General features: G+C 45.2%; 1 protein-coding gene across 1 annotated transcript in view; it reads right to left on the reverse strand.

Annotated features, from left to right (window-relative positions):
* LOC147733283 (SITS-binding protein-like) overlaps window positions 1–24,175 on the reverse strand; it is a 1,106,372-nt gene that overhangs the window by 252,820 nt on the left and 829,377 nt on the right. The window contains exon 5 of the mRNA XM_086957841.1: window positions 9,640–9,834. Within this exon, the coding sequence (XP_086813967.1) occupies window positions 9,640–9,834 (195 nt within the window). The remainder of the gene's footprint in view (window positions 1–9,639; window positions 9,835–24,175) is intronic.

Here is a 24,175-nt window from a genome sequence, read left to right on the forward strand (position 1 = left end):
AGGCCCCTAGCTCGGATGGTTTATCAAGTTAGATATATATGATATTAAGGGTGGAGCTCAATCCTCACTTATTAAAGTTAGTAAACAGGATTTATATGGAACATCTCCCCCTGCCGCCTTCATGGAATGAGGCAATAATAACATTAATACCTAAACCCAGTAAGGACCCAATTAAATGTGAGGCATATAGACCAATATCCTTGCTAAATTCGGACTATAAGATGTTCACACAAATGCTTGCTAAAAGGTTAGATAAGGTCCTAGGATACATAATACATGAAAACCAGAAAGGTTTCATGAGAGGAAGACAACTTGCAGAACTTACCCAAGATCTGGTATGTGCAATTGATGTGGCCTTGCTCTCAGAAACTCATTTAACTATAATAATAGTTGATGCAGCTAAGGCGTTTGATAGAGTCAGTTGATCATATTTATATCAGGTAATGGAGGGAACTGAATTATTAGGAAACTTCCTCAGGGTATTTAAAAGTATCTCTCAAGCCCCAACAGCATGATATTGTACAATGGCTCACTAATGCAGTCCTTTGAAATAAGTAGAGGTATCTCCGCTACTCTTTAATATATACATAGAACCCCTGGCCAGAAGATTAAGAGCAGAACAGAGAATTATCCCTTTTCACTGCCTTGAATGGATAAAGAAAGAAGCCTTATAAACTGACAACTTAATAATCTATGCCAGAGTCCCTCACACTTCACAGCCAGTAATATTAGAGTTAGCATCCGACTGTGGGAAATTTCTGGCTACCTTGTGAATGAAGACAAAACTGAACTAATGTCCTGGAACGATCCATTAGGTACCCCCTTAGGAAAACAGAAATCAGATAATTGGGAATTCAGGAGGCAGGCTTATAAAAGAAACTAACATTCTTTTGTACCGCTGGGCTGCTCTCCCTATCTCCATTTTGGTAAGAACTAACGTTGTAAAAATGGTGATTTTACCAAAATTCACTTTTCTCTTTAATTCCCTCCCCCTGCATTTTAGGTCGGAATGGTTCTGAAAGTTGCAGGGCTAATTAAGTAGCTTTATGTGGAGTTGTGAGTGTAAGGATCGTGTGGAAAAAGCTTAGAAAGAAAAAAGTTGATGGTGGCATCGCATTGCCGGACTTCCAACTTTACTATTGGGCCTTTGCATTAGAACATTTATGGAAACTATAAATGGACCCTAATGACACCCCAGCATACTTAAAGACCTTAACAAAAAATTTAGCAGAAGAAAGAAACTAAATTGGGTCACCCCAAGCATTTAAAAACAAATGTCAAGTTTAAAATACTTATTTCAGCATGTAAAATATGGACACAAGTTAAAATAGTACTGGGATTCTCAGACTACAGTGCTAAAGCCCCAATATGTAACTCCCCGGCGACACCTCCGTGCCTTCCAGACAACTTAGCATGACCTTTGCTGGTGGCAGGCATTGAAAAGGGGGGCCAGCTAGCTGAAAAATGTGTTTTACTATCTTGTGAAAAATTAAGCACCATTATGGAGTCCAGAATATCCAGATTCAAATATTATCAATTAGCAGGCTGGTCTCGAACTCTGTCAAACTGGGGGCAGAAATTGGAAACTGAAGATTAGTTGCAAAGTACCCAGACATTCAAGAAGGAAGAAGGAAGTTGCCAGATGGCACTGGGCTTTGCTACAGGGAGAAGATGTCTCCCGGGTTTCACCAGAGGTGCTATGGAAACTGGACATGCCAGGCTATCTGCATCTATGCTTTTGTCTTCAGTAAAGTCAGCTCCACTTAGAAGAAATCACGTGTGTACACTATACAGGGCATACTGGTCCCCAAAGAAGCTAGCGAAGATGGGGAACGGCAAGAAGAGGCAGTGTCCAAAATGTGCTATGGAGAATGCAAATGATGTTCCTCTCTTCTGGCAGTGTCCAGCTATTCAATCATTCTGGCATGCAGTGGGGAAGTACTAACTGAAATTATGGGAATAAACATTCCAGTAATCCTTACTTTAGTTATTTTTGGAACACAGCATGGGGTACGTCCGGGGAGGCTTAGAGCCCAGTTAATTTTTATCTTGATGGTTATTTCACGGAGAGAAATCTGTTTAAAATGGATTTCAGAAACACAAAAGACGTGTGAGGGGTGGAAGGCCTCAGTCGGTCATGTAGCTAGACTTGATGGTGAGTCTGGCTTAAACTAAAAGAGAAAGAATGTGGGCACCTTTTTTACTATAAAATTTGATTTGATTGAAAACGTGTGTAGTATGGGGAAAAGAGTAAAGTTAGGGTAGGACATAGGAGAAAGTCCAAGGATTAAGACAACTTTTCTACCGGTCGCTGAGGATAGTGGTGGTTTCCACAATTTCCTCTCGAAGTACAGTATTGAAAAGGAAAAGGTTGGTAAAAGAATCTAAGGCCAGGTGGAGGTGTTGTATTACTCCTTCTGTTTAAACAAGCCTCTTACCTTTAACCCAAGGTCCTCCCGGTACTGGAAATAAGCATCCTAGGACCGGGTTCAGGCTTTCAGCCCTCATCAGCCAGGATAGCTTGATTACAGTGGCATGGAGAGCACGGGACCCACGACTGGGCATACCTGATCCACTCGGGGTGACAAAATGCAGAACAGTGTCATACATTGATCCCAGTACGTGCTCTCAATGCCACTGGAGTCAAGCTATCCTGGCTGAAAGCCCAAAATCTGTCCTAGGTTGCTTGTTTCCAGTCCAGGGAGGCCTGGCCTGGCAATTTGGGCTGGACTGTTCCCATTGGGGGCAGGGTCAAGACTTGTTTGCATATGGCTGGATCCGAACTGGAATTGCATGGTGAGCAAAAAAACGATGAATTTAGGCCCAGATATCTGTACTGGGGTGAATGTATGACATTGTTCTGCATTCTGTCCATCGATTGTTCTTTTTGCATTAGATAATATTTTGGCAAAAGAGCACAGTGTTTGTAACGTGATCAATGCTGAGAGGTACAGTACATATATTTCCAGATAATAGTGGGGCTATTGACTCTTTTATTACTAATCGGATGGTTTAGAGTTAGTGAGGAGTTTTGGTAATGTTGGTGAGTGGTAAGGTAATATAGGTGGCAGTGTTCTTCAGTCAATTCTAACCCCTGTAATATTCATAATGTTCTTTTCCTTTTGCTAAAATTGTTAGAGTGAATTAGTAGATAAAAGAATAAAGCAAAAGAAGGCTGATTTATAAAGTTTATTACTTGGTTTGAAGTGTTTTTATGCGTAATTTAGGGTAAAAAATAATTTGTGTGCAATTTTTATCATGCGTATAGTCGTAACGGATGAATTAATGATGCTGCACTATTTAATTATAATGTTTAGAAGTGGGATTAACAACATAGTTTAACTATGCTACATTTTTGTAGACACCATTTTATTAATATGGATGTAGTTTCTAGTGTTTTGTTCATCTCGCTCCTGTTCATTCCCCCCTCCCAATCTATATCCTTCTGCAAGTATTCTCTACCTCCAGTTTCCTTAGAACACATTGCACTGTGACACAAATGGTTATTTTTCTCAGACAGCATGTATTGTGACTGAAACTTTCAATTATGTTCCCAAAGTACCATTTTGAAAGACACGTTTGCAGTTCTGATGTAGGCTTGCTAGCACACTAGTGTACAAGTCTTTCTTTGAGATGTTTCATATTTCTGTTTATATCTCTGGACTGCTGTTACTGTGGAGACTAATGGAAGATCTTTTTCTACCTTAGAAAAGCGTTATTGTTATAAGACTTTTAAGGATTATCTTATTTCCGATTTTTCCAACATGTGTTATCACTAATCATGCCATGCTGAATGTGCAATTTTGCTAATTGTTTATAAGTAAAATTTGTATAAAACCTCGGGTTTTAGGGTTTTCATTTTCATCCAAGACCTCTGTCCGATTATTTTAGAGACTTTTTCCCTTTATATGCTTATAGTGTTCCTTGTGAATCGGACATTTCGTTTTCAGAGTTTATTAAGACTTAGAATCGTTTCTGATTTCTGACTATGTACTTCATGGATTTACTGCACTTCTCTGTATTGCATATTTTGAGATTTTGAAATTAAACCTTTCAACTTTTATGGATCTAGAACCCAGGTATTGAGTGGCCCCAGCCACTATTTGATTTAGTCTGCTAATTTTGTTGGGCCTGATGTCGTGGAGGGTGGTGACTCTTATCGCTAGATTAAAGGATCTGGAGCCAAGCCACCAGAGTCAAATTTTGGGGTGATCGATATATTGTGGTTCAGTGAATTATTGGTGCTTCAGCACCCACAGTTACACTACCCCTTGATCTACAGAACAAATTTCTATGGTCACCAACTGACCCATATGCAGCAGTACACATCTAGTCTTGTCCCTCTTTTGTCTTTCTTTCATGTACTGTAAGTCATTTACCTTAAATCTGAGCTGTCATTTTTTTGTATGAGTGTTACAAATGGGGTTTCTGGTTGCCAAAGTTATGCACTCTGTCGAAGCAGGAACCACCACTCTAGTCAGGGTAAGCTAGACATACACTAAAAGATAACCTGAGCTCACCCTCTGTTAGTTTGGCGCTGAGCAGTCAGGCTTGTCTAAAAAGGCAAGGTGCAAAGTATTTGGTATTTGTGCAACACACATTAACAGAATAAAAACACCATAAAAGACTTTACATTGGTTTAGAAAAATAGATAGTAATTTTATAAATAAATCAAGACTAAAACAACAAAAATCCAATGTATAGAAGTCAAGTTATGAATTTTTAGAGAATAAAAAGAGTTCTGAGTTCTAGCACTTAGAAGCAATAAGCACCAAATGGGGTTTATCTGGTCTCACTTGACTGGGGCAAAGACAATAGTTTGGGCCCAGAGCGATGGAGTGCCGGCCGGCTACAGGACCCATGCAGGCCCCATTGAACAAAGTACCTAATCCTGGTCACAATAGAGTAATGCGGGGCACAGTTGAGCATTGCATTGATGTCGATCCCACATTGGTGGCTATGTATCCATTCTGTAGATGAAGTGCCGAGCCCAGATGCGTTGGTTCGTAGTGGAATGCATCAGGTTGCTCCATGCAGTCAAAGGATGCTTTGATTTCTGCACTCTGTCGCTGCAACAAAACCCGGTTCCATGGCGTCGGGCTCTCAAATCGATGCATTTGTTCCAAAAGCCATGTGCAGATTCTACTCCTGCAACTGAGTCAAAGCGGTAGTTCTGCTACACGTACACTGGAGATGCATTGATTTCTGTGTTGCACATATCTAGGTCCACTTCCAGTGAACCAGCCACAGCAGCAGAGGAACAGACTTTAGGCCTGATTATGATATTGATGACTGGGATACTCCATCACAAATGTGACGGATATCCTGTCCACCATATTGCAGAAGGGATATCAGTCAAGTTTGTGATGGAGTAACCCTGTCTGCCAAGATCAAGCAACATAAGGCAAGTCGGCAAGCCCTTGGAGATCACTTTGGTGAAAAAGCAGAGTCCAGCTCTCATTAGCAGAATCAGAGAGCAGCAGGTAGCAGGACAGCACAAGAGTAAAGCAGGCCTTCCAGGTCAGCAGTTCAGCAGACTGTCAGTCCTTGAAGCAGCAGAGCGGTTCTCCTGACAGAATCCAGTTGTAGATCCAGAAGCGTCTCAATTGGTGTGGTCCATGGCCCAGTTGTTTCTGTTGGGTTTTAAATCCCAAGTTGAAGTGGCAGCAAAACTGCATATACAAGCTCTGAGGTGGCAGGCCTGAGTCATGTTTAAAGGGCTACTTCTGTATGTGGCAAAATCAGTGCTCCAGGCCTACAAGTAGCATTTAATTTACAGGTGGTGGTTATGTGATATAACACTTTACAAGGGTCTTATGAGTAAATTAAATATGCCAAATGGGGCGACTGAATTGACTTGTCGTTTCATGGTCAGTTCACTGTCGAGGATGATGTTGAAGTTGCAGGAATGTTCTATTGGTGTGAGTTCTGGTACAAATTCTGCTGCTCCCATATGGAGGTGTTCTTCCTGAAGATTAGTACTTCTGTCTTCTTGGAGCTGAGGTTAAGGTAGTTGTCTCTCATCCAGTTTGCGATGTTCGTCATAGTGTCGCAGAAGTCAGTTCTGGTGGTGGAGGGGTCTCTAGTGATGCCTGCATAGGAAATTATGCTTAGGCCATAGGATCTGACAACATCTGCGAAGGAGGTCATGTAGGTGTCGAACAAGGTGGTGCTGAAGGATGATTCTTGGAGTATGCGGCATATCATGTACTTGGGTTCAGATGTGAAAGGAAGCAGCCAGATGCTCTGTGTGCATCCTGTCTGGAAGGAGGTGTTCCACTTGAGGGCATTTTGCTGTATGCCGATGTTGTAGAGTCTTTTGATGAGGGTGTGGTTGGATTTGGTTTCGAATGCAGCAGAGAGGTCAAGAAGGATTTGGGCCACAGTCTCTTTGCAGTCGAGTAGGGTTCTGATGTCATCTCACTTGACGGGGCAAAGACAATAGTTTGGGCCCAGAGCGATGGAGTGCCGGCCGGCTACAGGACCCATGCGGGCCCCAGTGAACAACGTACCTAATGCTGGTCAGAATAGAGTAATGCGGGGCACAGTCGAGCAGTGCATTGATGTCGATCCCGCATTGGTGGCTATGTATCCATTCTGTAGATGAAGTGCCGAGCCCAGTTGCATTGGATCGTAGTGCAGTGAAGGTCATTTACACAAGGAATGTCATTGTAGAGAATTATTTTCTTAGATCTGATCTGATTGTCATCAGACCTAATTCATAACTGTCTCACACAGATATTTGTTCACCTATTTCTCCTGATGCATCTTTAAAGTAAATATATTGGAAAGTTTTACAATTGTGATGTTTTTTCTATAATATCCAATGAGATGTCATATGCCCTCATTACGAGTTAGCCAGAATATACTTTGAGGATACTCAGGTGAGTTCCAGTATCTACGATTTCCCACACCGAATTCTGGCCATTCGAGTTTTGTCCCAGGAATAGGGAATAACACAGCATGGACTCTTGAATGCCAAGTCCATTTTGAATGCATATTCCATGATTTCAGGAACACGTTTGCTGATATGTTTAGACTGCCCACATGAGGTGGAAAATATTATCAGTCGTTGTCTGCTCCCCTGGGATTTCTTCTTGGAACGAATTCGGGGGATGGAAATGAAGAGTGCACACAGCCCTGGGCTATAACAATACGTAGGGTTGTCCATTTTTTTAATTGGTAGGCAGAAGGAGGTGGGGGTTTTAGTACCTGACAGGACAGAACAATTTATGCTCTATCATGTTGTGTACTGGGAGGTGAAAGGGCAGAGGGGTGTGGCTCAGCTAGGGCTCAGGATGATACAGAGAGTGTGGAGCTAGGTTGTATCTGTAATGGAAGTGGAACGTTGGTGGGGATCCTGTCTGTCCTGAATCACAGTATGTGTCCTGGGTTGTGTTATGGCCGAATGGGTCCTTTCACCAAGCACTGCTAATGTGGGATGGAGAAGTGAGTGAAAGAGGGGTTGTGTCCCTGCCTGAGAGAGAAATGTAGGCTCCTGTCACATTGCGTGGTTGGCTTTGGGAAAGGCTATGCTCCTGCTTACAGCACCTGCTCTACCCACTAACGTAGTTTCACAGGGAGCACATCGGCAGAATTAGAAACTAGGTCTGGTGTCTCAAGGTCTGGAGTTTGCAGGCCTGGGATTACCAGGGTTGGAATTTGCAGGCGCACTAATTCTGGACCCAAAGATTCTAGGCTATTCCAAATTGCAAGAGGTGGAATTCCACTTGACATTACCACTCTGTGTGGAATACTGCCACTCAAAATGATGTCCGTACAATCATGAATAACAATCTTTCTCATAGGACCCGTACCCTCCAGATATGCCCCCGCCTACCCTAGACATTCAAGATCCCCACATTTGAAATCACCAGAGATTCAGGTGGGGTTAAAAAGGCTATGTTTATTCACCACATTGTATAAACCTGACAAGCAATAACATGCATATCTAAAATCACAAGTTATAACATAACTACATTTATGAGCATATCATGCTCCATCACCTTCCCAACCCTAAGGGAGGAACACCATCTGGTTCGCATCTCGCAACTCTGTATCCTACGCCAAGTGCCGTGCACCTGCCCCTTAGAGTGGTGGGTCCCGCCCTTCTATCATTGTCCGCCATTACCGGGGCCCACCTCTCGACCACCAGGCTGCCCAGGGTCGCCCGGGAGGCTCAAAATCTGTCGCCCTAGCCTACCCAGCCCCTGGTCACTTCCTCCCAGTGGAGAGCTTGCCATATCCCCCCTCAGAGCTGGCCTATGGAGCCCGGCAAGCGGTCTCCCATCCTTCTTGTTTAGCCACTATTTACTGATCGCAGGTCTCTTCTCTGCCACAAGGGTGGCCAAGGCCCACAGGTCTGACACCCTCCCCCGCTCGAGCCTTCTGCTTCTATAGTTTCGGAAAGCCGGCCCGGATCACGAGAATGTCCAGGTGCCGGTGTGAGCAGTCAGGTATCCAGGAGTGATAGCGGGAACAGAGACCCCAGTCACAGGGAGTTGACCCTAAATAGGCCCAAAGTCTCCACCCCCTGACCCTCGGGTCACGCGATATAGTCGGACCAGAAATGGGTCGGCCGGACGCCGATTGGGCCGTCCGCCCGACCAACCACCAGAGACCAGGAGCGGGCGGGGTCCGGAGAGGCCGGGTCCTAAGTGCGCGTGTCGTGATTCTCCGCGCTTGTCATAGGGGAACGCACAACCTGTGAACACAGCTCTAGCAGCTCAAACCTATCCATTTCAGCTTAATCAGACCATAATTTATATGTAGTACATTGAAGGGAACCATCTCTTCACTGTCACGCACCTGCTCCTTACAAGTAAATCCTGCCATTTTCTCAAAGTGAACATACAACCTTAACCCCTTAAGTGCTGCGTCGGGCGTTGGCCGACGGCAGCACTACCTCCCCAGTGCTGCGCAAGACCATTGAACGTCCATTCAGCACTAGTTCCAATGGACAGCGCAGCACTGGGGAGGGATATTTGCGCCGCATCTATGAGGTTAATTTAATAAAAAAATATTTAGACAATTCATAACGAGGTGAGTTGGCATCTCTCCAATTTGACACCAGTTGTATTACAGCTTAATCCATGGAAAGGTAGCTATTTGTAATTAGTTACATTTTATGTCCGAACAACACAAGTCTTGTCATGAATTTTGACGTCATCTGCAAAATAATCGCCTGCTATATGCTCTGACCAAAATTTGGGAGAAAACTGGAGCTGGATAGTTCTACATTCTAAACAGAGACGTACAATGTTAACAACAGAGGGACTAGTAGACAGCTACGTATCTTACTTTTTAGCGCCATTTGTTATACTGTTTATTATTACCATTTATCTTATAGTTCTGTGACTAAAATATCAATTCTCCATTTGACTCCCCATGTCAGACGTTTATTTAACTGGTGTGAATTATCAATGCTGTTTAATCGTTTAGTGTTATCAATGTAAAATTATAAATTATAATTCATAAATATTGGCCCTTAAAAAAAAATTTAACAGTAGAAATACGTTTGTGGAAGAGGAAAAAAAGAGAGAAATGAGAAAAGAAAAAAGGGTTTTGGTTCATTCAACTTATTTTTAAATTGCCTTAGCGACAAAGTAATCTAGTCAAAATGCAAAAAAATAGACATACCAGATATCCATTTGATTCTGAATGAAGACCTAGCCAGAAGTCTTCTCTGCCTTCTTCCAGATATGTTAGAAAATGCTTTGAGTTAACACTCATGTAAGGAGATACTGTTATGGAAAGTCTTAACTGCTGAATGACTGAAAAAGTATTCCCGTCCTGCCTTGTGCTTTTTCTTTTGCTTCTGGTGGGTGTGTGGTCCTATGATAAAGAAAGAGCGATATTTAAAAGCTAATTGCAATAAGCAACAACAACAAGTACAATCTAAGTAAAAGACATGAAACAACAATAACAGTTTTGATTACGATATAACAGTAATTTTCCTTAAATCAATTCGTTTTAGGGAAATGTTTTGGTAATGTAATCAAAGCGAAGCAGATGATTATGGAAATTGCCAGACACAATTTTACTGAAAGTTATATTAGTATTATAAATGCATTATTTATGATGGAGGAGAAATGCTTTCGTGTGAATTGGGTCCAGATATTAAGTAAGAAATTTCACTTTATCCACCTAAAATGTCCATCAGCCTCTGCCAGCAATTTACGTACTATGCCTTTGATTTATACTTGTCACATCACTTTTCTCAATAGCACAGGTGGAACTCTGCAGGGGATAGGGACTTTGTGAGAAATGTAAAGACTATATAAGCCATGCAAATGTTGGGTTGGTGGAAGAGAAGATTTACATCATAATTCAATAATGTTCCTTAAATAGGCCATTATCAAAGATTATCTAAAAGGGGCTCGTTTCCAAAATTAACTAGTGTGTCTCTCCCATTGCTGGTTTCCCTTCTCCAACAGGTTGGTCTGCACTGTGTCACTACACTGGCTGCTTATACGGTTTTGTCTGAGTAATGTCTCCTGTGGCTTAGCTGGCTCTTGTGGCTTAGCTTCCTGGTCAGTATTAAATTATCAGTTATACAACTAGTTATAGCTTTCTATGGTCTTCTGCTTCTCTTTAGCTAGATTATTCTCATCCATCTTAATCTGTCTTGTTTTATATTTGTATTTTTTGAATTATACTACCTGGGATCTTGCAAGCCTCATTTAAACCTCTCTAATTTTCTTAATGCAGTCAGGATTTGAAACCTTCAGTCACATGTAATAATGAAATAACGTAATTGCTCAACTGAAATACGTTATTGCAATTAAGTTTAAAAATACCTATTTCCAAAGCCAGAAGCTTGGGTGAAAGGCAGGTCATGGAGCAAAATGACAAGGAAAACAGAAAATGGCTTTTCCTTCTCCTAATATGTTTTTGTACTAGAAAGAAAAAGGTCATCAACAGAAAGGAGATTACCAGCATGATAAGTCCCATTTCCTTAAGTCATGTGTTGAACAAACTACACATCAACACTTTGGCTTCCTAGAAAAAGGCTAATTGCCATGTTTTTCACCAGGCTTAATATTGGTCTGAAAATCTCCGTTATGTAACGCTCTCCTAGCTCTGCCTTAAAGTAATGTTTTACAAACTCATTAGTTATGTGTTTGTTTATGTATTTGGCATTTTTACAAGTCACCTACATAGCTTAAGAGCTCTTCAATTGATACATGAAAAGATGGCCAAAAGTGTCAGTTTTAGGCCTGCAGGACTTCATATCTTAACAACCGCGAATCAATACTAACTTGGCACAGTAAGTCAATCAATTGGGTTAATTCAGATCCTCCATACTATTTGAAAAGTGACTGCTCTCTATTATGGTGTGTATATTTATGATAAGCACATTTGTTAAGAATTAAATTGCTGACAGTACATTTCTTACCCTGTCCTGGTTAAAGGGTGTATCATGACGTATGCCATTTATCTTTTAGAGCAGCAACAATCTAAACCAACTTCAGTTTCAGAAACTAACTGCACTTGGCAGAGAGTTCTACTGATATAAATACTTTCCAAAAATGTGTTCTTTATGTAATGCGATTTAAGATTGAGGATTATGAAGAAAAATAAATCAGAAAATTGATCAGGACAACTTTGACAAGAAATTGATATCTGTAATGACTAACGTGTCGATTGGTCCCAGGAAACCGATCATAAGGAGCAATCAGAATACAGAACGTGATGAAAGAGGTACATCAAAGCCATCTCTGACTTGCTAGTAATATTCCGACACATGCGTTAACGATTGTTTATGCGTGGGTCGGAGTTACAAGTTTGAAGGTATTTTGTGCATCTGATATTTATTGGAACCCTTAAATAACGCAATCGTCATTAAATATCGGCATGTCAAACCTGCTGAAATTAAACAGGGCAATAGTATTTACCGTATCATGTGGATTTTGGTGCATTAAATATCAAAATCTGCATGTTATTTCCCATAAACTCGTAATAGGTGTTACTTATCGCACCCAATAAATGATGTACCCTGTGGTATTGTTATTTATCGGGGCGCTAAATAACGCTTCAACATGTTAATCTGGCCCTATATGGCTTCTCAAACATTTTAGAGCCACAAAACACTTTTTTAGCATGACAAACATTTGCAACCCACCTAACTTTAAAAGACATAAGGTGGGCAATATTTTAATGTAATTAAAGCATCATGTGGTAGCACAATGTAATTGAAAGACATCAATTTTTCCACTGAAATGGGCACTGTACACAGACATACACTTTTACTGATACAACTTTATTGCACACAAATAATAATGTATGGAAATTGTGCTTAAGTGAATATCATTTGCGCATCACCAAGAAAAAGTGTCTTGATTCCATTATTTGTTTCTATCATGCTTAAAAATTTCAAGAAATGTGCTTTCCATTTGCTTTCAGAGCTGGTGAAAGCGTACAGTTAATTTAAAGGTATTTTGTTGTGTCTTACAAAAAATGACATCCTACAACCTTTCCTTTCACATTCTCTGTACCCCAGCAAGACTGTCACATAATTCACTTCATTTTTGGTTTTCTGACTGCTGTGTGAGGAGTTTGTAAACACCAATTACTAGGGGCGGCTCCTCAACGTGGGCGTAGGAGCGTCGCCCCACTGCTTTCCTGCAGTGTGAGAAGCAGAAATATAAAATGGTATTATGAATACAATTTTATGTTTCTACTTCTCTCACTGCGAGAAAGTATAAGGGTTTATTTTTTGCGGTCCTGCTCCAGGCAGGGGAGGAGTGACTTGCCCAATGTTGTGGGCGCTGACTGTTTGGTCGGCCACAGGGCCGACCAAACAGGTCATAGGCACTCTTCCGTTTTCTCCATGTAGGCTGCATGCAGCCTGCATGGAGAAAACGGTCTCCCATAGACGGCTGTGTGGTCGGTGTCCCAGCCAATCACAACGCTACCATTGCAGCATTGTGATTGGCTTAGGAGAGCAGAGGGAGGCTGCCTGCTTTCAGTGAGGAGCAAAGAGAAGGACACGCAACACGGGGCTGGAGGCGAAGGTAAGTTTTAATTTTATATATTTTTTATTTAAATTAACCCCTCCTCCCCAGCGCGACCCCTCACCCCCTCCCACGAGTAATACCGGATGCCAATTACCATGGTAAAAAACATAATCAGCAATTTGTCAGAAAACAGAGTCAGTCATTGAAGAGCAGTACATTTGGTAAGATAAATACAGACTTTAAAGGCATATTTATTTAATAGTTGGACTTTCATGACCTACAATACAAACTGGCTCACGATCAACCAGTGGGTCACGACCCACAGTCAGACAAAAGATTGCGATCCCACTTGCAGTAAATCGAAGTTCTCACAAAGATTCTGCAGAGAATGAAGGCTTGAGTCGTTCTTGCCATCAACGGACTCCCTTGCATAAAATAAATGAAGTAAAATGTCTGCAGTTACACTGACAGCAAGAACTGCCCTCATATATAATCAATGCAGTAGAAAGACCACCATTTTCAGTTACATTGACAGCCAAAAACAGATCCTCTTACAGACTCTCAACAATGTTTCATAGCCGCAGAGTTTTCAGAATGCCTATGTGTGTGATTTTCTCAGTTTCAGTGTAATTATGAGTGATATTCAGGTGCCAAATGTGTGACTTTTAAGTGACACTTTCACACAAGTAAAACCAATCAATGAAGTATACGGAAAAATAATAATATCATAAATTTTAACTTTTTGAGCAATGAGAAGCTCTCAAGAGATCTTGCAACTGCTAGAAAGAACCTAAAAAGGGAGGTCACTAACCTACTACCCCTTTCTATATGATCTTAATGTAAAAGGAGTGTGGTTATTTATATGTGGTTACCTGAAGACACAGAACAAAACAAGTTATAGAATATTTTATCTTTTAAACCATAATATTGTTAACTCCGCTCCCATACTGATAGACAGCCCATTGCACTTCTTCAGTACTCTCGCCTGTGCCACCGTGACCTGTCCTCCTACAGTGCCATGCTGAGTCAGAGTGTGTATTTGATCAGGTTTTTTGGGACGGGTGGGTCACTTGAGCTGTAAACAGTATTGTTGTAGGCTGGTTGTTGGTGGCTGCCATCTGTGTTACTGAGAGATGCCTTAGTGGCATTCCTGGTTGCTGGTTCCTGGTTGCTGCGCTGCCAATCACTGGCTCTGCCCTAGGCTGTTCTCTCTGGTTGTGTCACCTTGACAGCCTCAGTCTGGTTGGGTCCTCACTCAGGAAGTGTGGTGTGTTGCTGTGGGCAGGAGGATGGAGCTTCCATATATGCATCCGTCAGAAAGGATATCCACAGAGGCAGTTTCTTGCTTTGGGCGTCAAGGCCACGCCCCTCCAAATCTTTCTGCTTTATGTACCATCCACCGCATGCATTGTAAGTTAAATATCACATTACATGTTGATTATTATTTTTTAATTATCAATGCAGATGGTCGCTAATACAGAGAAACTTGCATGCTGTTTTGTACATGCACCGTCACACTCTGACCTGGGTCAGGCAGCCAGGCAGGCACTGTTCTCTGGCACAAGCACAGGCACTAGTGCACATGTGGCAGACATCGCGGAGGCATAAGGGCTTAATTCACTCCAGCCCTGGCCTTCCCTTATGGGGTATTCGGGTCCACTCCAAGATGACGTGCAAAAAGGTGTAATTTTTTTAAGAAACACGGGCGGTATGAGAATCAGCCCTGTGCAGCCCAGGGTTGCATGCTGATTATCACTGCCTCCTGGACCCCCACTCTTTTCCAAGTCGTCATAGGGAGGGGTGGGGTCAGGAAGCAAGAAGCATCATGTACCCAACCCCACCCTATGACGAGCTGGGAAAGTGTGTAGTTACAAATTCAGCACATTTGTGCTCCAAGTGATGTGATTCTCTGAGATGTTATCTTTAGAAAGCAGAGTTTCTGATGGGGTTCACCACTCTTGGTACAGGTTAGGTTATTCCCTTTTCTGTGCAGTGTGATGCAATGGCTGCTTTACTCATGTTTCTTTGCTTGAGTGTCAGCGTGCATGTGCTGCCTGCAAGACCTGTAGTGGTCCGTATACGGCGAGTAATCACACCTGCTACATACCATAGGCTCAGAGCTGCGTCCCTCGTCTTTTCTGGCTCCTTATTGGTCGGTTCTCCCGGTACATGATTTCCGTTGTTTCGCAAGGAGCACCGACCAACTACAGCTTTGTTATGCTGTAAGTTTTCATTTGTTTTGTTTAGGGACTACTTTTTTTACTTTGCCACCATGATGCCTAGCACGGCGTCGGTTATTTAGCCTTCAAAAGCTATTCATAATGTCCCGTTGCGTTGTCATGCTGGCTGCCCGCAAAGTCCCCCAAGCTGCATCCTGTTTGGCGCACTCTCTAGGTGAACATTTCTCCTCATATCATTATTACTGTTTTGGTTATGTAGCCTTCGATCTCTAAAATGTCCCCATTGCTTTGTCGTGCTGCATTAACGGCCGCACTGCGCCCATTCCCGGAACCGTTCCATACTTGTGTACATGTATTATTACAGACAGCCATCAGACATTGTTTTTTGTGGTGGTTGTTGGCCACAGTTTTATTACTCATGACCTACGTCATATTTGAACAACTCCCCTGGATACCTTCTCAGGCCGGGTTCATAAATCATTATCATACATTATCACAATTGGTTATCGCTCAGTGTCATTTGGACATCCTAAATCGTGGGTCATAAAACATCGAGTATCATAAATCATTCTGCCAGAAATCGGTCATCATCTTGTTGTCATAAATCGCTCTGCCTGATTGTCATAAATCAGCCACTATAAATCATGGTCATAAATCACAGGGCTGTCATAAATCATTTGGTCACAAATCTGTCATCATTTTGTTACCACAAATCATTCTGCATGGGCATCATAATTCATCAGCCATAAATCATTAGCTGACCACAAATCACTGGTTTGTCTTTTGCTCATTTGCTTATCCTAGGGTCGTAAATCACCCTGACAGCTTGTAGATTGTTCTTTGTTGTTTTCCACGCCACTTTGCAAGTGGAGGGTAGCCTTTTCCCGGAGCCAGGCCCAACTCGCTACCTTGCTAGTCTCTCCTGTGCCCTGCCGTCTGGCGGAGGCTGGGCTGCGAGTGCCATCTCCGTTTGTTACCCCGATTTTTCGGCGGGCATACTCACCCAGCCATGAGGCATCCGAGAGTGAGTGGCCCTCCTTCTACACACCGCCCTGTTGGTGTGTTTCCATAACCAAACCAATATACCTTTTTGTTTCCGCCCCTCTCTTTGCTGTCTCATCGCATGAGGGTAGCCTCTTCGTGGACTTAGGCTCAGCTTGCTACCATGTTGGACTCTTTTGTGCCCTGGCGTCCGGCGGGGGTGGGCTGCGAGTGCCATCTCCCTTTGCTACCTCTTCTTGTTTGCCCGCTTTATTCAGCCGTGAGGCATCCAAAAGTGAGTGGCCTTCCTTCCACACACTGCCCGGTATGTCTCCATCGCCAATCATTGCACCCTTAGTTCTTTTCGACCCTGTCAGCACTGCAACGCTGCTGTTGTAGGTGTGGGTGGGTGTGACTCAAAAATCGTTGTTGCCGCTCTCCCAGCTCCCTGATGAAAAAGGTGAGCTGCCCAGGTGGAGCATCGCCTTATATCCCCCTCACCCTTCCCTTTGTTCTAGGGGAGGGAAAGGGCCTCGGGCACTTTTTGCCGCGCAACAATTCCCGGTGGCGCTAACCTGCGCAAACCAGATTCATTCCTTGTGGCTCGGGCGGCCGTTAAGGAACCGGACCTTCAGGCCCCCTTCCGGGGTGGCCTCTGCTATAATGGCCGCACTGCGCCCATTCCCGGAACTGTTCCATACCCTTGTACATGTATTATTACAAACAGCCAACAGACATTGTTTTTGTGGTGGTTGTTGGCCGCAGTTTTATTACTCATTACCTAAGTCATATTTGCACAACTACCCTGGATACCTTCTCAGGGCGGAGTCATACATCATTATCATACATTATCACAATTGGTTATTGCTCAGTGTCATTTGGACATCTTAAATCATGGGTCATAAATCATCGGGTAGCATAAATCATCTGTCAAAAATCGGTCATCATCTTGCTGTCATAAATTGCTCGCCATATCATCATAAATCAGCTGCCATAAATCATGGTCATAAATCACCGGGCTGTCATAAATCATTTGGTCACAAATCTGTCATCATTTTGTTATCACAAATCATTCTGCATGGGCATCATAAATCAGCCATAAATCACCGGCTGACCATAAATCGCTGCTTTGTCTTTTGCTCATTTGCATATCCTAGGGTCGTAAATCACCCTGACAGCTTGTAGATTGTTCTTTGTTGTCTTCCACGCACCTTTGCATGTGGGGGGTAGCCTTTTCCCTGAGCCAGGCCCAACTAGCTACCTTGCTAGTCTCTCCTGTGCCTTGCCTTTTGGCGGGGGTTGGGCTGCGAGTGCCGCCTTCGTTTGAGATTTTTCACTGGGCATACTCACCCAGCCGTGAGGCATCCGAGAGTGACTGGCCCACCTTCTGCATACCGCCCTGTCGGTGTGTTTCCATAACCAAACCAATACACCTTTTGTTTCCGCCATGTCACAAGGGAGGTTTCCGTCTTCCTACGGCTCCCCCTACCCTGTGTCGTCTCTTTGAGCCTCCGCTGCTCTTTCTGTGGGCCTGCCTATGCTGTTGTACCGCTGGAGCTCTAGAACACCCCTCTCTTTCTGTGTCTTCTGGGAGGCTGTCAGGAAATCCCTGCACCGACAGGGAAAAGACATCCGCGACTTCAACGGACTACGACTCCCAGAAGGCCAAGCGAGAGGAGAGTTACATAACGCAATCACCACACGCCTATAAAGGCGGTACCTAATCCAAGGAAGGGTGTCGGATATTCTAGTATCTACACGGCCTTCCACCAAGCGGTTCCTGTGCTCCAGCAGTGAGAAGAATCCCAGCAGGATCCTAGGACAAAGACGGAAGTGGGTCGAGTGAGTCTCCCCGGACCGTTCTTTGTTAATCCGCCCTGTGTCTTCTCGGTGAGCCGCCAGGAAAGCTTCCCTGCCGTTTCTGACTCGGCCGAGTTGAGAAGCCTGTCTGTGGTTAGTGGAAGCGGAAAACTTTGCCGCCGACGACTCGGAGGAGTCGGAAGTCCCACACGGGAACAGTCACTGGTGTGAGCCGTAGCTCCCAGCCTGTTCCAAACCTACGGGAGGCTCCAGCCGTTACGCACACCAGGAGGTGTTTTCCGCGTATCGGCTGTAGAGTTTCCGAAAGGACGATCGAGCGGCTGCTCTTGTCAAACAGCATTTGGCATTATTGGGACAACAGTGACGCATCACCCGGAGGTGAAGCAGCGTCCCGTTGTAGAAGAGGAAGAGGTCGAGCGGCTGCTCCCTTCAGGTCGAGACCCCGGCTGGGTGTTTCCCTGACTCCTCTGTAGAATAAGGTTGAGCGGCTGCTCCCTTCAGGTCGAGACCTCGGCTGGGTGTCTCCCTGTATCCACTGTGAGAAATGGTTGTTTCCACGATTCCCTCAAAACACCTCGAGTGGCATTTTCGGCTACTGTGTTTCTGCCCTCTGTTGGCATACGCCGGGACCGGCGTATATGCAGAGGACGGGGTACGTATACCGGCAGAAGGTGACCAGTGACTAGTTACCTTATTGATTTCTTGTATATTGTGTTTAATTACAATAAATCACCAAACCTTAGAACTGTGTCGTGTCCTGTTTTGTGGTGTCTGTGGCGACCCCGAGACCTTGAGGTGTTACAAATTATCCGACCTTATAAACCTTAACAGTCTCCTGGTCGTATACAGACATGGCAACTCTGGACGACGTCGTGGCCGCATTGGCCGCAATGCACGTAGAGCTCACGGCTTCAAGACAGGAAACCGCGGATGTGCGGGCTAGGCTGGATGCCTTACAATCAGACCCGTTAACGCCCAGCGTTTCCCTCACAACACAGAGCCCATCGGTAGTAGTGGAGATGCCGGTTGCTATTCCCTTGGCTACCCCGGAGAGATACAGCGGAGACCCCAACACCGTGCAGGTATTCCTTACGCAGGTGGCTCTGCATTTGTCTTGCAAACCTAAGGCATTCCCAACGAGTCAAGCAAGGGTGGCGTTTCTAATATCCTACTTGGCTGGGAACGCTGCACAGTGGGCCGTACCACTGGTGAGCCGTGACGACCCCATCCTCTGCGACTGGGGAGCTTTTCGCGAGGAATTCCTCAAAGTGTTCGACAGAAGGGCAGACTCATACACCGCAGACCGCGAGATGCTAGAACTAAGACAAGGGTCTAACGATCTAGTGCAATACCTCAATGCGTTTCGCAGACTGGTGGCTGAAACCAAGTGGCCAGTAGTGAAACAAACTGCACTGTTTCATCAAGGGTTGTGTGACGAGCTAAAGGATGTGGTTGCTCAAATCGATCCCCAACCCAAGACGTGTGAGGGGCTTATCAACCTGGTGTTGAGGTTGGATCATCGGATGAGTGACAGAAAAGGCGACACTAGAAGAAAAGGAAAAGCTCTTCCATCTTATACCACGGTGGGAAGCCACAAACCCACCCAAGGGGGAACCCATGGACATCGGTGCCATCCGATCGAGTCTCACAGCGTCAGAGAAGGTGCCTGTACTGCGGCAAGAAGGGACACTATGTCCGGGAGTGTCCTGCCAAGCCAAAAACTTCAAGATATAAGAACAACCGTTCGGTAACAGCGGTATTGGACGTCCCGGCGGAAAACTAGAGGACTCCCAGACCAACGAAGGGGCATCTAGGAGTCACGATTACATCCCTTCACTGTCTAAATCTGTGTCCAAGGGACAAAGGCACTTGTTCATCACAGTGCACGTGGGAGTGCACGACCAGTGGGTACCGGTGGTGGCCATGGTGGATTCGGGGGCGACAGGCATGTTCATGGACATTAACGAGGCGAACAGACTGGGGCTTGTGCTTCTCCCCAAGGCAGTTCCAGAGGACGTATACGCCGTGGATGGAAGACTATTGGTGACCGGTCCCATAGGGCAGCACACAGGGGGTGTACCGATGAAGTATGGACGGAACCATCTGGAAGAGATAGACTTCAACATAATCAGGGCACCGCAATACGGGGTCATTTTGGGTCTTCCATGGTTACAGAAGCATAACCCCTCTGTGGATTGGCCTACACATGCCATCGAGATGAAATCCCCGTTCTGCCGAATACACTGCGAGAAGAAACAGGAACAAACCTTCATGGATCCGAAAGTGGGCCAGACGGTAGCCACGGCAGCTGAAAAGGATGTTACGCTCCCCCGACATTATCGCAGTTACGAAGATGTGTTCGATGAGATGAAGGCGGAGGTGCTCCCTCCACATCGAATATACGACTGTCAGATCGATCTGGTCCCTGGAGCCAACGTGCCTAGTGGCAGATTGTATGCATTGACAGAACCGGAAAATGTACATCTCAGAGGTTATCTGGATAAACTCTTGGGGCTGGGATTCATAAGACCGTCCAAATCCCCCGCCGCCTCGCCGCTCTTCTTCATACCGAAGGCTAATGGGGAACTGAGGGCCTGTGTAGACTTCAGGGAGTTGAATGCCATCACCATAAAAAACCGCTACCCCTTACCACTCATAAGTGTTCTCCTTGAGCAAGTCAAGAAGGCGAGGATTTACACCAAGTTGGATTTGAAAGGGGCATACCATCTGGTGCACATGAGGGACGGCGACGAGTGGAAAACCGTATTTAAGACACGGTTTGGCCTATTCGAGTACCTCGTCATGCCGTTCGGGTTGTGCAACGCACCGGCCGCCTTTCAATACTTCCTGAATGAGGTGTTTCGGGAAGAAATGGATAGATATGTCGTGGTCTACATCGACGATATCCTCATTTATTCTGACAACGAGGAGGATCACGTAAGACACGTCTCGGCGGTACTCCAGAAGCTGAGGGAGAATATGCTGTTCTGCAAGCTCAGCAAATGTGATTTCCATGTCACATCGGTGGAGTTCCTGGGAGTGATGCTGAGTCCGAACGGACAAGAGATGGCGGAACGTAAGATCAAGGCAGTGAGAGAGTGGCCAACCCCCCAGGGAGTCAAGGATGTCCAAAGCTTTATTGGCTTCGCCAACTTCTACAGGCGCTTTATCGATGGCTTCTCGGGGCTGGTGGCACCGATCACACAACTGCTAAGGAAATCGGCTGAGTTTGTGTGGTCTCAAGAAGCACAGAAGGCCTTCGAAGCCTTGAAGGACGCCTTCGGCAAAGCACCGGTGTTAGCACACCCGGATCCTTCCCTTCCCTATGTAGTTGAAGCCGACGCATCTGACGTGGCCTTTGGAGCTATATTATCCCAGCGCAATCCGGACACGGGATTGCTACATCCCGTGGCATTCATGTCTCGCAAACTGAACGACGCTGAGCGCAATTACCATATTGCTGAAAAAGAGCTCCTCGCCATCAAGGACGCTTTCGCTGAGTGGAGACATTGGCTGATGGGGGCCAGGCACGTAGTGACGGTGTACACCGACCACCGGAACCTACAGTTCATGACAGCTACGAGACATCTCTCTCCTCGGCAGTTACGATGGATGATATTCTTTGCTGGTTTCAACTTTCACATTACCTATCGTCCTGGGTCAGAAAACCGAAAGGCTGATGCGCTGTCACGACAGTCAGCTGTCAAGGATCCTCCACAAGCGATGGTGCATTCGATCATTCCCCCACAGATGGTACTGGGGGTGATACAACCAGATACCTTCATGACGGGAATCCGGAGAGGGATCTGTTCGTTCGCTTGGAGGAGGTGGTTACATAGCCACAAGGAATGGCAAGTGAAAGACGGTATACCGGTGAAAGGCAGATGCCTATTGATACCCACGCCTAGACTGAGAAAACAGGCATTTGAGTGGTGTCATGATTCCCCCAGTGCGGGACATCTGGGGTACCTATGCCCTGGGTACCTAGGGTACACTGTTACAGGGGCCAATAAGGTGAACCAGTATCCAATTCGTAATGCACCTAGAGTGCATTGGCAGTAATTTAGAGAGAGAACAGCAGGCTGTGGGTCTGATTAGCAGGCCCACAGCCACATTAAGTCATAAACCAGTGAAGCAAAAAGCAAACATTTGGGGTGATCATAGGATAGCAGACCCTACTCTCCTACACAACCCCCCCCTAAACGCAGGGACATTAGACTAACCTTGACCAGTTGTGTCTTCATGTTCTAAGTGGAAGTACCTGGAGAGACCATCTGCGTTGCCATGGTCAGTCCCTGGGCGGTGCTCCACTGTAAAGTCCATCCCCTGTAGGAAAATGGACCACCTGAGTAGTTTGGGGTTTTCACCCTTCATCTGATTAAGCCATAAGAGGGGCTTATGGTCGGTCTGAATCTTGAAGTGAGTGCCAAATAAGTATGGTCTCAACTTCTTCAGGGCCCACACCACAGCAAAGGCCTCCCTCTCAATAGCTGACCGACGTTTCTCTCTGGGGGTCAGCCTTCTGCTAATAAAAGCAATGGGCTGGTCCTGGCCATCTACATTAAGCTGTGAAGGCACTACTCCCACTCCCAACTCAGAAGCATCTGGTTGGACAATGAACTCTCTTGAGTAGTCAGGACTCTTCAGGATAGGTGCAGAGCACATGGCCTTCTTCAGGTCATCAAATGCCTTTTGACAGATTTCTGTCAACTGAACCTTTTTGGGCATCTTCTTAGATGTCAGATCATTAAGAGGAGTCACAATGGACCCATAGTTCTTAACAAACTTCCTGTAGTACCCAGTCAGGCCCAAGAAAGCTCTGACCTGAGTCTGGGTAGTTGGAGGGGACCAGTCCTTGATGGTCTGGATCTTACTCTCCAGTGGTTGAACTTGGCCTCCACCTACAAGGTGGCCCAGGTATACAACCTTGCTCTGCCCTATCTGGCACTTGGTTGCCTTGATAGTGAGGCTTGCCTTCTGCAGAGCCTCAAGCACTTCCTTCAGGTGGACCAGGTGATCCTCCCAGGTGGAGCTAAAGACAGCAATATCATCCAGATATGCTGCGCAAAATTCATCCAACCCAGTGAGGACTTGATTCACCAACCTTTGGAAGGTGGCAGGTGCATTTTTCAAACCAAAGGGCATTACCACAAATTGATAATGCCCACTAGGGGTAGAAAATGCTGTCTTGGCTTTAGACTCCTCAGCTAACCTAATTTGCCAGTAGCCAGCTGTCAAGTCAAATGTGCTCAAATATTTGGCAGAAGCCAACTTTTCAATGAGCTCATCTGCCCTTGGAATAGGGTGTGCATCTGTCCTGGTGACAGCATTGAGTCCTCTGTAATCCACACAGAACCTCATCTCTCTCTTGCCATCTTTGGTGTGAGGTTTGGGGACCAGAACCACTGGGCTAGCCCAGGGACTCTCTGAAGGCTCAATGACACCTAATTCCAGCATCTTTTGCACCTCAGTCTTTATACAGTCCCTGACATGATTAGGTTGCCTGTAAATCTTGCTCTTTACAGGAAGACTGTCACCAGTGTCCACCACATGGGTACACCAGTTAGTCTGACTGGGTGTCAATGAGAACATATGCCTGTATGCCTGCAGAACTTGTCTACAGTCATTTTGCTGATGTTCAGTGAGGCTGCCATCCAAGGCCACACCATCAACTGAGCCATCCTCAGGGTTCTGAGTGAGCAGGTCTGGGAGAGGGTCACTCTCTTCCTCCTGTCCCTCATCTGTAGCCATGAGCAAGCCCATGTCTGCCCTGCTGACATATGCCTTTAGTCTGTTGACATGGAGCACCCTGTGGGGGCTCCTGGGAGTTCCTAGGTCCACCAAGTAGGTAACCTCTCCCTTCTTTTCCAGAATTGTATGGGGTCCAGACCATTTGTCCTGGAGTGCTGATGGGGCCACTGGCTCCAACACCCATACCTTCTATCCAGGCTGAAACTCAACCAAGACAGCCTTTTGGTCATGCCAAGCTTTCTGAAATTCTTGGCTAGCCTCAAGGTTTTTGGATGCCTTTTCCATGTACTCTGCCATCCTGGAGCGGAGACCAAGTACATAGTCCACTATGTCTTGCTTAGGCTTATTGAGAGGTAACTCCCATCCTTCCTTCACCAGACACAGGGGTCCTCTTACAGGGTGCCCAAACAACAATTCAAAGGGGCTGAAGCCAACCCCCTTTTGAGGGACCTCTCTGTAAGCAAACAAAAGGCAGGGTAGAAG

Source organism: Lissotriton vulgaris, chromosome 2_1 (genome assembly GCF_964263255.1).
Source record: "Lissotriton vulgaris chromosome 2_1, aLisVul1.2, whole genome shotgun sequence".
In the NCBI taxonomy this organism is placed as follows: Eukaryota; Metazoa; Chordata; class Amphibia; order Caudata; family Salamandridae; genus Lissotriton; species Lissotriton vulgaris.